Consider the following 14,859-nt stretch of genomic DNA (forward strand, 5'->3'; position numbering starts at 1 on the left):
AAGGAAACTGAGGTTTAGAGAAGTAATTTACCCAAGGTCACAAGTAATTGGAGAACCATGATTAGAACAGAGATCTGCCTGGCTCCAAAGGCGATGTTTTGACTTCTCTGTCAAGACTTGCTTCTTGAGGATCCTATCTACGCATGCTTTTGCTCCCGGGGCTTGGTGTGTAACAAGTAGTGTCGTTTACAAATCTAGACCAGTTTTCTCTCTCTGGGAATTTAAGTTCAACATTTGGGAATTATTTGGTGGGAAAAGTAGCCCTGTCTAGTTACATGACAGCACAGAGGAGCTCTCCTGGATAGAAGGTATATAACTGACATCCCGAGTGATTTCCCTTTGCATTTACATGGGAACCACCCATTCTTCGTCCTGAGGAAAAATTAATCCAGAGTTCAAGTTCAAAGGTGGATTCTAACCCACTTTCAGCACATGACTTCTCTAGACAAGACAACACGCTGCTTAACCTAGGACAAAGGCAAAGTTTGTTTGAAATTTATTTTCCCTGTCTATTTCCAAGCAAATGCGTAGGCATTTTTGAAAGAAAATTCTGTGCTTTCTTTCCAGTTGAAAATATTCAAGGAGCAGGGGGCAGCCCCGTTTCCTGGGAACACTTCTTTCACTCCTTGATGCTTTACCATGAACACCTGCGGAAGGACCTCCCGAGTGCGGACAGTGTGCAGTACCGGCACCTTCCGTCACGTGGCATCACCCAGAAGGAGCAGGATGGACTGATTGCTTTTTTACAGCTCACAACCACCATCATTTCTTGGGTAGGTAACCCTCCTACAGCACGAGAGCATCATTTTATTTGTATTCTAGCACAGTGGTATTTTAAAGAGCCCCCCCATTTTTGCATACTGCTTCAAGTTTCTCAGTGATACATTTAGCGCATATGTAGGGTTCTGCTCTTAAGCTCTTTGTTTCTTTAGAGGGTATATTTATGGCAGTCCTGCTTACTGCCATCAGCTTGTGTGAAAATAGCCTAAACCTGAAGGAAAATATGGGGAAGGGCAAATTAGAATGAATTGTTGCATTTGCATCCTTCTAGAAAGTTCCCCCGCATAGGTGTGTGTGTATGTATACATAAAGAATATTTTTCATTTAAAAGTTATTTACTGAATTACTCTTCTTTTTTCTCTCCTTACACCAAACCATCTTATTTGCCACTGCCAGAGTAGTTTTTGTAAAAAACATCATTTTCATTACATAATTTTGCTGCTCAGGAACCTCTTATAGTTGTCTCTCTTGTTCACCAGAGTAAAGTTACATTGCTCAGTCTGACATTCTGTCTGAAGGATAGGAATAGTATCTTCTAACTTTTTGGTTTTTCCAGTAATGCTCAACATCATTAAACATCAAAACATAAAGTTAGTATTATTTTTCATTGAATTATATTGGAGTGATACTTGATACCATATGTATCTCCATTTTTTCTCAGAAAAGGACAAGTATTTATTTATTCATATATTAATTTACAGTAAAATATACTACATTGTTCCAGAAAGGACTTAAAGGGCCTAGGTAAGAGCTGTGTGACCCTGGAAGACCATTTATATCTGTTTGTATTGTTTTCCATGCTTAGGGCTATAAAAGTAATTCTACAAAGGCTATCTCTCCATTCTTTACATTGACTGAGCGGGTGATCTGATTTGATCCCCTGGTAGACTTCAAACATAAGCAATAGGCTTATCTTTGTTTTAGTATGTATGTATAAATGCTGGAAATGTAGATGATTGCTGCTCAGTTTTCTTCCCTTTTAAAAATGGAAAGTCTCTCGTTCTTTTGTGTTCAATGCTCAGAGTGAAAATGCTCGCCTGGCACTCTGCGAACATCCACAGTGGACCCCTGTTGTGGTGATTCTGGGGCTCCTGCAATGCAGTATTCCCCCCATTCTGAAAGCTGAACTACTGAAGGCCCTGGCAGCTTTTGGGAAATCTCCTGAAATTGCTGCTTCCCTCTGGCAGTCGTTGGAATACACTCAGGTAATATTAGGAGCTCTCTTTTTTACGTTATTACAGTTTGGACAGTGAGGCTTGAAACTATTGTAGAAGCAAGAGCATCCAATTTGAAACGTAAAATATATCCTGAACTTCCCAATTAGAAAGTTACGATTTTGGCACTGAGCATCAGAAACTAATAGGCTTGGGTTTTTCTCTTGGATCCATGACAACTTTACTAGGTTATTGGAGACTGGTTCTTTTCCTAAGACTCTTTTTCAGTGTCTGTGAAATATTAATGAATGGACAGAATTCCTCAAGTCTGTCTTTGAGACCAGACTGATATAAGCCTTCAGAAGTCATCTGTACTCATTAAATGTGGTGAATGCCTATTTTTCTTTACTGCCTCTTCTTTCTGCCCCTCCTGTCCCAAACCAGTAGAGGGAAGTATCTCTGTCAATTTTTCTCTCCTTAGCTGTAAACCCTATTGGAAGTTTTCTGTCAAGTTATTCTATATGTGGTAAAGTTAAAAAGGGAAATAAAGATGTGCTTTATAGAGATATTTGTAGGAAAATGGTTAGGTGGAGTATGTGTTTGTCTTAGAAATAATAGAACATAAGGGAGCCTATGATCTAACATTCACAGAAGCAGCTGTTTTGAAGCAGTAAAATATTCTGATGATTTTCGAACATATGCGTCCTGAAGATGTTAATGATACTTTATAAAAACAAAAATTAAGGGTGTTGATGTGTGCTGAGAAGCCCAGTCACTTTTGGTTTAATATTGATACTTCATTTTTTCATTCATGAGGGTATCAATACTTAACAGTGTCATAACTACTCAGTGCTTCTTTATACCCAGGAGGAAATGTGATTGTGTTTAGACAGTTCTAAACTGAGAGCAAGACATTTTTTTCCCAAGGATACCACTTAATAGCATATTCTCAACTTGCAAGAGAGTTCAGTAACATGATATGAAGTATAGTTAATTATGCCATGGACTGCATACACCCCAGCGAGGTCAGGACAGAACATCTTAACTCAGAACTTCTGCCCACATAAGAAACTTGTTCTTAACAAATGTACTTGTTCTTAACAAATGTTTTCTGGTGCCAACAGTAGGGCTGGTTGTAAACAGACCCGTGTCTACAACACTGGTGAGATTTCATCCCATAAATCCTTTTAAGATTCATTTCTAGAATATCTTAGAGGAAATGTGCTGAAAACACATCTTGTGTGCACTTAGAAATTGCCTGTTTTCTGAAGGCCAGGTAATTGGAGGTTCTACCTGACTCTGACATAACTGCTAATGAAAGTCCACAGGGGCTTCACAATTGACCTTGTAAGATCTGTGGATGTGGTGGGTGAGGAATATGACTGTTATATTGCAAAGCCACTACTTCTCGTTGATGAACGAGGACTGTTCCTAACATCTCCTTTTTATTATTTTAAGATACTGCAGACCGTAAGGGTTCCAAGCCAGAGGCAAGCTATTGGTATTGAGGTAAAGTTTTCCTTCTAGTTTAAATGCTATATTCATACATTCACCTGAAAGAAAAACTAAGAAAAATTATTCTTACCCTTTTAAGTTCCTATAATTCTCAAATTAAATGTGTTTTAATTTGAAGGGTTTTCTGGTTGGTGGTGAAATGGAGGTGAAACTTTTTATGAAAGGAACCAACAATGTATTTTAGGTCTCAGAATTGGAAAAGGGTGTTACATAGCAGCCATTCTGACTGAAAGTTTGGTTTGAACTCAATTTAATTAGGTTACTTGGGTCGACCTGAAGTGGGACTTGACTTGCTTCTTTTCTTCTCTCTCTATGCTCCCTCTGTCTTTTTCAAAGAAAAGTTTAAGAGTTCTATTTTTAATTCAAGTTGGGAACAACATGTGAGAATATGAAATTCTTCCATCTGATTGATCTAGATTCATAAAATACTTTCGTATCACTTTTCAGCCTTTTGGCTAAGATCAAGAATATAATACTTTTGTGTCTTTTGCTCTAAATGAATAATGGTAATATCTATTATGTGTCTTTTGGTGTGATTATTATAACAACATTAATGAGTTAACATCTGCAAAATGCTTTGTACTTTATAGCTGGTAGTTTTATATTCCAAAATTTTCTGTATTTTTCTTTGGAAGGTTGAACTAAATGAAATAGAATCCCGGTGTGAAGAATACCCGTTGACTCGAGCCTTCTGCCAGCTTATTAGTACCCTGGTGGAGAGCTCATTTCCTTCTAATTTGGGTGCTGGACTACGGCCCCCTGGCTTTGATCCTTATTTGCAGTTCCTTAGAGATTGTGTGTTTCTCCGATTCCGCACAAGAGCTTACCGGAGAGCAGCTGAAAAGGTTATGTTCAAAGAAAAAATTTTTTCTCCTTATCCATTTATTGCTGCTTTTTCTATTAAAGGTATAAGATGCTACAAATTCATTTTAGCTTTTGCAAGTCAGTACTGAAATGTCTGTCTGATTAGCTTATATTACATTAAAAAAATAATTTTGGGCATTAAAACCAAAGCACTGACCCTTAGTGATCAGTAAGTTAATTGATGTGAATTCCTGGTCATTGAGATCCTTAACTGAACAAACTTTGACCATAATGGAACCAAAAATGTTACACCTTTATCGTTTGGAAACACACTATCCTTCATTGGGATGATTTAGGTTAGAGATCAAAATAAGTTTAATCTTGCACAAATTGCTGTTGATCAGTAGCACTTCTGGGTTGTGGAGTTTGACTTAGTGGGAAAGGGTCTTATGATTCCTTAGGGATGTCCGCTGTGGCTAGAGGCTGAGGGAACACTGACATTTATGCACATATTTGCTCTGGTTGCGACACATTCACAAATGAGCTTTCCTTACAAGTATATATCTGATGTAATTCCAGTATTACTGTGAGGCAGGTACTATTAACACTCCCATTTTACAGATGGAGGCTTAGCAAGGTTAAGGAACTTGCCTAAGGTCCAGGACCAGGATTTGAACCTAGGACTCTTGATTCCAGATCCAAGCATAACCACTAAGCTATGTAAGAGACCCTTCCAGGTTCTGACGTAATTTACTGTAGTCTATAATATTGTTTATTGCCTCACAGAATACTCTTAGATGTATCTTGTAGGGACACATTTCTGCTTTGTTTTTATAGTTTGCTGTATTTGAACCTGTTGGGTTTATTTGTTGTATTAATGGTTATAAAAATAATTAAGCTCATGCTCATTTGGGTCAATTAGGAAAATATAGCAAACTATATAAAGAAATGATACCATCATCTATAATCCTATTGCCAAAGGAAAGATAACTATTTCTGGTCTTTATACTATGTATATATACTTAAATTGAAATAATTAGTTACATTAGTTTGTATCCTTATTTGGCCATTAAACATAGTATCATGAGGATTTTTTTCATGCGTGAAAGATTCTTCGAAAACAGTCTTTTCGATGACTGCACAATCATTACTTGTATCCAGCATAGTTTATTTATTCATTGCCCTATTATTGATACAGTTTGTTTCTAATTTAGTCCCAAATAACTGAAGTTCTTTTTTTTCAATTGCTTTTTAATTTTTCTCATGTAGTAAAAATAAACACTGAGAGGGGCATGCATTTTATTTAGGCCTTAGAATTACCTCATTAACCTATATTCCCTTATTGTATGAAACAATAACAGCAACCATGCCGTATTCATAAAAGTTATTTCAGATGGATAATGGATACTGATAATTGCCATCTCTTAAACAAAGTGTTCTGATTTTTTTTTTCCTTCGCGTTTGTTTTAAATATCTTATTTTCCTTTTCTTAAGAAGGTCATTCTGACCTAAGTGTTCAGAGCTTCAGTCAGCCACGGCCTTCCTGGGTTTTGTTTTTTTTTTCTACATTTCAAGTACAGCTGTTTGCCCGAGCTAGCATTTATTTCAGTTCTATCTCAACATATTTTCCCTAAGAAATTCTCCGTTTGTGAATCTATTTCACTTGAGTGTCTTTTTCAGGCTTCCCTTAGAGCACTATATTTTGGAATACTGGCTTCTTACAGAAACAGTGCTTTGAATTGAGATAAATAGCAAACATAGAGTGTTAGAGGCAACATGTATATTGATCAATCCTAAAATCCATTAGTATGAGGTGACAAGCCTTTTTTATTTAAATAGATGATCTTGAAAAATTTGGAAAATGTAGAAAAGTAAATAACTTTAAAATAATAATTAAAAAATCACCGTACAGTTCCAGTTCCCAAATTCAGCCTTTATAAAATTATGTGCTGCGGAAATAAGAACATTAAAATAATTTCAAAAACCACCCTGTCTACAATTACCAAACTCAGCCTTTTGAAAAGTCTATGCAATGGATTTTTTACATAAAGTTTTAATTTTACTGTCTTACCATTGTGTATAATATTTTTCCTTTGGCATAAATATATTTCCTTGTTGTTACATAGCTTTTAAAAACATTTTTAACAAAGAGGTAATAATGGGGTCCTTTGGGGCAAGCCTGCCAGTGATTGTCTTTGGCTAGAGCCATGGAATAAGACACTGGCCTGGGAATTAGAAGTCCAGGGCTTGACTCTCCAGCATGTTTGCTGCTAAGCTTTATGGTCTTGGGAAAATCATTCACGCTGTGAGCTTTACCTGGAAAATAAGCGTGCTTTACTGGCTTTACTTGGAAAATAAGGGTGATTAGATGAGATGATTTTTCACATCCTTTCCAGCTGAGATTCTTAGAGAAAATCTGAAATATATGAGACTTGAGAAGTGTCCATATATGATGTTGTCTAATTATAAATCAACTATGACTGGATACTAAGTGCTTTAGATTTATTAATAAAGCCCAAATATTTGCTACAGAAATGTTTTTTTTTTTTTTTTACTGAGCAAATTCAATTTTTTTTTTTAGAAATGTTTAAGGGTTATGTTTTTACAAATGTTTTACCTTGAAAAATTAGCCAATCCATTATCCTATAGCAAAAATAAATCAGTGAATTGGAATTTCTATATTGTTTAGCATAAATTAATAAAGTAGACATGGGACTTCACTCATTTTCTGGAGAAGAGTGGGAGGAAAGAAAAGCCTAGCAAGGTTATCACCTTGGACTGTTGTATTGTCGCTGAAATATTTATATCTTTCTATAGTGGGAAGTTGCTGAAGTTGTTTTAGAAGTGTTTTATAAATTACTCAGAGATTATGAGCCTCAGCTTGAAGATTTTGTAGACCAGTTTGTGGAACTACAAGGTAATTTAATTAATTCTGTCACTTTCAAAGAAGCTATTTATAAATCTAGTTATAATTTATAAATTATATATACAATATATAAATTATTTCTCTATAAATTAAATGAGAATTTAATCATTTTTATTACACTGTTTTAGTCATTTTAATTGTACTTAGCAAGAGAAAATACGGTAAAATTTTACTGAATGGAAGACCAAGAACATTGCCTTAAAGATTCTTTAGTGAGTTAACGTGTAACAGGTGACTGATTTCTACGTGCAGATAACCTCATTTGGGAGTTAGCACCGTATACAATTTGTGTCATTGTCTCTAAATTGAAACTTCCCTTTATTTGTTTAGATGCCATTTAATTTATAAGTTTCATGCATTTCATATAAACCAAGGGTGTGACAAAAATACTAATACTAATACTAAGTAATTTTACTAATACTAATTAGTAAAAATACTAATACTAATAGTCTCTCGGACTATGTTGTGTTCTATGTAGGAGAAGAAATCATGGCATATAAACCACCAGGATTTAGTCTGATGTATCATCTCCTGAATGAGTCACCAATGTTGGAGCTTGCTCTGAGTTTATTGGAAGAAGGTGTTAAGCAGCTTGATACCTATGCCCCTTTTCCTGGTATGTGCCTGACTGATGTCTTGAGAACAGTTTTGATATTTTCATCTTTTGTAAACTGAGGGTTTGAAATAATCAAATGATATCTGAAGTTCTTTTTTACTGTAAGATGTTTTCAGGGAGTCATATAATGAAAGTATATTAAAAGTGAAAACACTAAAGAACAGACTCTCACTATAACTGTGTCTCACTGTAGAGTCTTTTATAGGTAATTCTAAGTATCTTTCTTTAACGTGTATAACATACCTAAATTTAAATCTAAAGTACTTTTTGTTTTTTCCATATATTTGTAAAAGCACTTACTATAGGTACATAAGTTTTCACTAAATTTTATTTAATGTTGTCATGTGGGGTCTCTAGTCCCGCTCCCCGCATGAGAGCGCAGGATATGGGAGGCCAAAAAGGAACACCCACGGAGCCATATGTCATACCACTATATTCTCGCTAGTAGTATCTGACTCTCTGCAATCCGCAATCCACAGTCTGCCCTTCCTAGCCCCCATTTTGCTGCTAACGTAGCCACAGCAGTTATATTAGTGGCCAATGGCTCACTGGTTACAGCTGACGGCCAACTCGCCACAGCTGATGGCCGTCCAATCACAGTTGCTGGCCATTTACTACCTGAAAGGTACTACCAGCACCTTTCCACATGAGGCCAAGAGCCTGGAAACTGTACTCCTGGCTCTGTCCCCACAAATACCATTGTTACTACTAATGATTGTCATTTATTGAGTGCTTACAATGTACTTGGTGTTTTTAAAAGCATATTACATGTATTAACACATTTAATCTGTACAAAACCCCCATGTGGTAGATATTATTTCTAGATAACAAATAAGGAAATTGATGCACAAGGAGGTTTTACATCTGTCTCCAGTGTCAGGACTGTGATTTGAACCTCGGCAATTTGGCTCCAGAGCCCATGTGTTTTAAATTTGAATGATAGGATTATAAGTGATCTTTATTTATATTTTCGCCTCCCTCCCCATATTTTCCACAATGAGTATGTATTACTCTAAATCAGTTCTCAGCCTTGGCACCATGGACATTTGGGGCCAAATAATTCTTTGTTGTGTAGGCCTCCTTGTGCATTGTAGGCCTCTACCCACTAGATGACTGTGACACTTCCCCAGTTGTGACAATCAAAAGTGTCTCTAGACATTGCGACATGCCCCCTGGGCCCAAAATCACCCCCATCAGAAAACCATTAATCTAAATAATCATGGAAAAGATACCAGGAAAAGTGACTGAGAGGCCATTGCATAAAAGTAACAACTCACAGAAAAGACCATGACTGGCATGGGAGAGCAGTTTTGTGAAGTTGCTGCTGAAACATTGAGAACTTGAGGGCTTTTTGAATCTAGAACTTGCCTTTTACTTTGTTTTCCTAAGAATTGACTGTGAGTTTCTAAGATTCATGTAGAACTTTCTAACTTCAGTTTGGGGTTTACAGGGAAGAAGCACTTGGAGAAAGCAGTACAGCACTGCCTTGCACTTCTCAATCTTACCCTGCAAAAGGAAAATCTCTTCATGGATCTCCTACGAGAGAGTCAGCTGGCCCTAATAGTCTCTCCTTTAGAACAGCTGCTGCAGGGAATCAATCCCAGAACTAAGAAGGCTGATAATGTGGTGAATATTGCCAGGTAGCTTACATTTGTAGGGGGAAGAATGATGACGTGAATCAGTTGGGCATTTGTAGCTTTGATTTCCAAACTTGGTCAGATCCCTAATGTATCCATTTATTTTTGGCCTTATTTTGTTCTTGCCGTCTCTCGCTCTGATTTTAATTAGTCTGAACCTTACAATTTCTTTTTCCTCTTCTTAATTATTCTATGTCCTAAACATTTCTAAGCATAAAATGATATAATCTTCATATTGTTTGTCTCCTATAGAGAATTTGGATGTTTGGAAGACAGGTTGGGGAGCAAACTTTTCACTGTATACAGCCTAGCTTGTGGTGCTATACTGGCAACGTTTGGTGTTCCCAGTCCTCCAGAAGTATCACCCAGATCTCCACCTTCAGATTCACATGGCTTTCTCTCCATGTGTGTCATTGTCCAGTTTTCCCCTTTTCATGAGGACACCAGTCATTGGACTGGTGCCCTCCCTACTGACTTCATCTTAACTTGATTGACCACCTCTCCAAAGACCTTCTTCCCAGATAAGGTCACTGTGGGTTCAGATATCAGCATAGCAAGTTTGGAGGAACACTGTTCAACCCGTAAGAGGGTGCACCAAGTTAGAAGGGGGAAAACGTCTCATTTACCCAAAAGTGTTATATGGGTAGAAGTCCTGGTTCTAAATGGTCTTTATTGAGAATAGTGAGAAGTCAAGTTTCATCGCATTGTTCCTCAAATGTTTTCTTGTTTTAAAGATACCTATACCACGGCAATACTAATTCCGAACTGGCTTTTGAAAGTGCCAAGATCCTCTGCTGTATCTCCTGCAACACCAATATTCAGATAAAATTGGTTGGTGATTTCACACATGACCAGGTAACTGATTTTGTTAATTTTTGGTGCACTCTGAGTCTATATGGAAGTCAGTGTCTATGAGGAATCTTATTCTTGTTTGTGGAAAAATTCTCTGAGAGTAAGTAGAATTAGATATGATGGGTGAAAACCTACCCATGTACTGGGCTGTGATTTTTATTTGACGATAATACCAAATACCATTCACAGTGATACTACAGGTACTCTAGTGTGTGGCTGTAAGGCTTAATGAGAAGATGATTGCTGTTCTAAGTGCGTTAAAGTGATTGGGTTTGTAGATGCAACTTCTCTTTATTTTTTGCATCCTTGGTGGCTCCCTGGGTCGGTTGCCTCTGTTCTGAGTGAGCCTCTGCATGGGTCTCACTGTAGTGAGTTGTCTGTTTCCTGGCTTTCTGGTAACCCACATTTGTGTCACTTCATTTGATATTATACTGTGGAGAATTTTCACATGTTCCTCTACTAATCCAATTTATAATCTGTTCGTTGATTGGGGAATCTGTTGTTTTTCTCTTTATAGACATCTGTCCCATTATATCTTTATGTTGGACCACTGCTTTAGCTAGTTGAAGAATTTTGTGTACTCCACAGTATTCTGAAATGGGCTCCTCTGGCATTTTGGGTGGGGCATTTTCATTTTGTGTTTAACTGTCCCTCATATTGTAGGACTCTCAGCATCCCTGGTCCCCTGCCACCATCTGTCAGTAGTAACCTCTAGTTGTGACAACTCAAAATGCCCCACATATTTCTAGTGCCGTCTGGGGTAGCAGTACCACCCAGGTAGAGAGCCACTATTTATCGTAAAATATAGATACCTAATCTGGTTTTGGGATGAGGTGTGTGAAAACCATGTGACAATTGGGGTGTTGAATATGAACCTTTTCAGTTCACTGGCATTTATTTGAGTATGAATTATTGCTGATTTTAACATCCTGCTAGATTTCTTAAGGAGATTGAGTAGTATTTAATCTCTCAGCCAGAAATATAAAACTGGTAATAAGTAATGCATTTCTAAAGAGAGAAGATGAGAATTTTATTTTATATTTTAGTTAAGATCCCGTAGCACTGAGTATATAATGAAGAGGTCATGAAACGGCAATTTAAATGTTATTTTTTAAAAAACTGCCGTGATGTTTTGGGAAAGGAAATGAGGGAAGCAAGTTTTGAAACCAATGAACTTTAAAAATTTTTGGTTTTTTAAATTATTTTTATAGAGAGCTAACATATAGCAATTTAAAGAACTGTTTTCTATTAATTGAAAACATAACTAAAACCTAAATACTTGGAGCAGATTTGCCTTTTTACTTTATAGACAAATGTTTATAATTATATACCATATTTATCACAGTTTCTAATATGTAGAAACTTATTATGATTTGTTCTTTTTTTACCTTTACATGACTTCAGATTATAAGTCAGAAGCTGATGGCTGGATTTGTGGAGTGTTTGGATAGTGAAGATACGGAAGAATTCGTACGTCTAGAAGAGGGTGTGTCTTAGATTAACATTTTTTACTTCATATAAATACGTAATCTAAAGAAAACTGTTAACTGTCTAATGGTGATGGGAGAGAAATTAGAGAATTTGCTAGCATAAATGTATAAGGCTTTTGGGACACTTAAACAAATCTGAACTCAATGTAATGGCTAATCAGGTAAACTGAAACTAATTGTTTTTTCTTCCACCATTTTAAAAACATTCCCATCCTGTGACCCCCGTCCCCTTTGGTAATCATCAGCTTGTTTGCTCTGTGTGTCTGTTTCTATTCTATTTTGTTTAGTCTTTTTGTTTTTTTATATTCCACATATAAGTGAAATCATATGGTATTTGTCTTTGTCTGACTTACTTTGCTTAGCATAATTCGTAAATTTGACTTCTGTTAGCTTTTTATTGTTTTGTAATTTTGTTTTATGATTTCCACATAAAGGATCAGAACTTGAAAAGAAATTAGCTGGAATCCGTCATGAAACAAGAATCCACATCTTGAATCTTCTCATCACCTCTTTGGAACGCAATCCACCCAGTCTTGCTCTCTACTTACTGGGCTTTGAATTGAAGAAACCCGTCAGTACCACAAACCTACAAGATCCAGGTATTGTCGTAAGGCACATAGACATTTATTGCTTTTCATATTTATGTAGCTAAATGGTCATTTGTTGAATTCTGAGATCATGGGATAACTCAATGAAAGAAATAAATAATGTATGAAAAGGTAATGTGATGGGGTCAGTCTTTAGGACTTGTCTTTAGGATCAAGTCTTGCCAAAAAGCCTTAGAAAATGAGAAATTACCAATTTTCTGTATCAATATTTGAAACGCTGTTTATGTAGAATAGATGTTTATGGAATTTATCTTTTGTAAAGGTATTTTCAGGTTTTAGTACAGACGTTTTAAAAGAAAAATTGAATTTTCTTTTGGTTTCATGTAGGAGTATTAGGTTGCCCTCGGACGTGCCTTCATGCCATCTTAAACATCTTGGAGAAAGGAACCAAGGGGAGGACAGGTCCGATGGCAGTGAGAGAATTGCCTCAACTCGCTGAGCTGTGTTATCAGGTATACAGAGGGCTGTACTTAGTAGCGCTGAATAGAAGAAACTTAACCAGTTGTTTGAGTACCTCACAGAAATAAAAGTATGACAGTAAGGCTGAGCTGAAATGAATTCATTTGGTAGTTTGACCTGTCTTTCATTTATGGGTAAAATCCGTAAAGCATAAACCCCAAGATCCTATCGGTCTACATATCCTATATGTTGATCACTTGAAAAATGAGGGAAATTTGATTTTTGTGATGGATTTTGACCCGGTAATGTAGAAGCTTTCCAATGATACTACTATATTTCAAGTTGCTGCTTTTTTGGTGAAGAGAGCAGTGGATTTGGGGCATGGGACTTCTGCTTCCCATCTCCGCTCCTTCTAGGAAGTCATCTTGGGCATGCCATGAAACTTCTCTTGAGTTTTTTAATCTGTGAAATGGGCTAGTGGTAGGCTTAAATGAGAATATAAGAATGTAACTAAAAGCACTTTTTAAGAACCGTGTAAATTATGTAGCTTTATAGGTAAATGTAAGATGGTAGAAACTCAAATTAGTGTAAAGTTTAAACTATAACAAGAACTTCTGTTTTTATTTGTGCTTACTTGTATTTTATTCTTTTATTTACTCTTGTTTTATTTATTTCATAAGTATTTTAAGAATTTGGCCAGCAGCACTAAAACTCATGCCTGAACGAAGATTATGCAATACCTGTATTTTTTTCTCTGTAAGACACATTCTAGCCTTCTTTTTTTTTTCCCAAACATATCCTCAAGATTTTATTGTCTTCATGATAAAACAAAGTATGAAGCTTAGAACTGGATCATTTGGCCCTTTCTCTTCTTAGCTCCTCCCCATTCAAGATGTTTGCATCTTAGTAGGCAGCATTCTGTTAGATTTTCCATTGGGTTCAACGCATTATACTGTGTTTCCCTGAAAATAAGAGCCAGACCATCAGTTCTAATGCATCTTTTGGAGCAAAAATTAATATAAGACCCGGTCTTATTTTACTATAATATGAGACCTGGTATCACATCACATCACATCACATCACAATCACAATCACAATCACAATATAATATAGCATAATATGTAACACCGGGTCTTATATTAATTTTTGCTCCAAAAGACGCATTAGAGCTGATCTTATTTTCGGGGAAATACGGTATTTGAGCCTTTTTGTGGAAAATCGTCTTAGTCAGCCCACCGGAAGCACTCTGCTTCCTGTCACAAGGCTCCTATTTTTTGCTGCTCTGTGTGTTTCTATGAATGACCCCAAAGGTAGTGAGTATTGATTCTGGAGTGACAAATTTTAGCAGGCAGACATAGTTGCAAGTACGGAATCTGCCAATAATGAAGATAGACTGTTGGGTCAAAGGATATGAATAATTTTGTATCTTCAGATTTTAATTTGGAAGCAATCGTAACAATTACAGTGGGTATTAAATGGTGCCAATAATAGGTGAATATAAAGTGTCTGGTACATGGAAAACATCTAATAAATGTTTGTAAAATAAGGCACTCATGAATGGAAATTTACACGACCACTTCGCCAAATACTGGGATTTACTTTTTACATTTAAAATTTTTGCTGATTTACTATAGAGGCCTGCCTTATTGCCTTAATTTCTTATATTACTTAAAAGGCTGAATATTTTTCTTGATTATGGGCTATTTTAATTTTTTTCTCATGTAAAACGTTTTTGCCGTTTTACCTATTTGGATCTTTAGAAGCTATTCATACATCTGGAGATCTTTAGATGTATTATAGCTGTACACTTTTTCTTATGTTTGATATAAAAGCATTTATCTCTGTTTTTTCTGTTAAATTTTTATTTAGATTTTGTATTTGTTATTTAGTCAAATCTGTAGATCTTTGTAATTCTTCAATTGCTTCAATCCTGGTAAATTTATTATCTTCCTGAGGTTGGTATAAAATAGCTATGGTTTTCAGAAGTTATTTCCAAGAAATTTGCCACTAATAATAGTTAAAATACTAAAACTTGTTAATTAACTATGTGTGTATAGTATATTAAGAAATATATTTAG

At 36.1% G+C, this 14,859-nt stretch overlaps 1 protein-coding gene across 3 annotated transcripts in view; it reads left to right on the forward strand.

Moving 5' to 3' along the window:
* The window catches only part of NUP205 (nucleoporin 205), a 79,022-nt gene that overhangs the window by 18,264 nt on the left and 45,899 nt on the right, over positions 1 to 14,859 (forward strand). For all 3 annotated transcript variants that reach the window (XM_081038683.1, XM_081038684.1, XM_081038685.1), the window contains exons 12-22: positions 568 to 773; positions 1,803 to 1,985; positions 3,393 to 3,443; positions 4,085 to 4,294; positions 7,071 to 7,170; positions 7,658 to 7,795; positions 9,246 to 9,435; positions 10,167 to 10,287; positions 11,689 to 11,770; positions 12,209 to 12,373; positions 12,710 to 12,834. In XM_081038683.1, the coding sequence (XP_080894809.1) occupies positions 568 to 773; positions 1,803 to 1,985; positions 3,393 to 3,443; positions 4,085 to 4,294; positions 7,071 to 7,170; positions 7,658 to 7,795; positions 9,246 to 9,435; positions 10,167 to 10,287; positions 11,689 to 11,770; positions 12,209 to 12,373; positions 12,710 to 12,834 (1,571 nt within the window). The remainder of the gene's footprint in view (positions 1 to 567; positions 774 to 1,802; positions 1,986 to 3,392; positions 3,444 to 4,084; positions 4,295 to 7,070; positions 7,171 to 7,657; positions 7,796 to 9,245; positions 9,436 to 10,166; positions 10,288 to 11,688; positions 11,771 to 12,208; positions 12,374 to 12,709; positions 12,835 to 14,859) is intronic.

Source organism: Rhinolophus hipposideros (genome assembly GCF_964194185.1).
Source record: "Rhinolophus hipposideros genome assembly, chromosome: 25".
NCBI lineage: Eukaryota > Metazoa > Chordata > Mammalia > Chiroptera > Rhinolophidae > Rhinolophus > Rhinolophus hipposideros.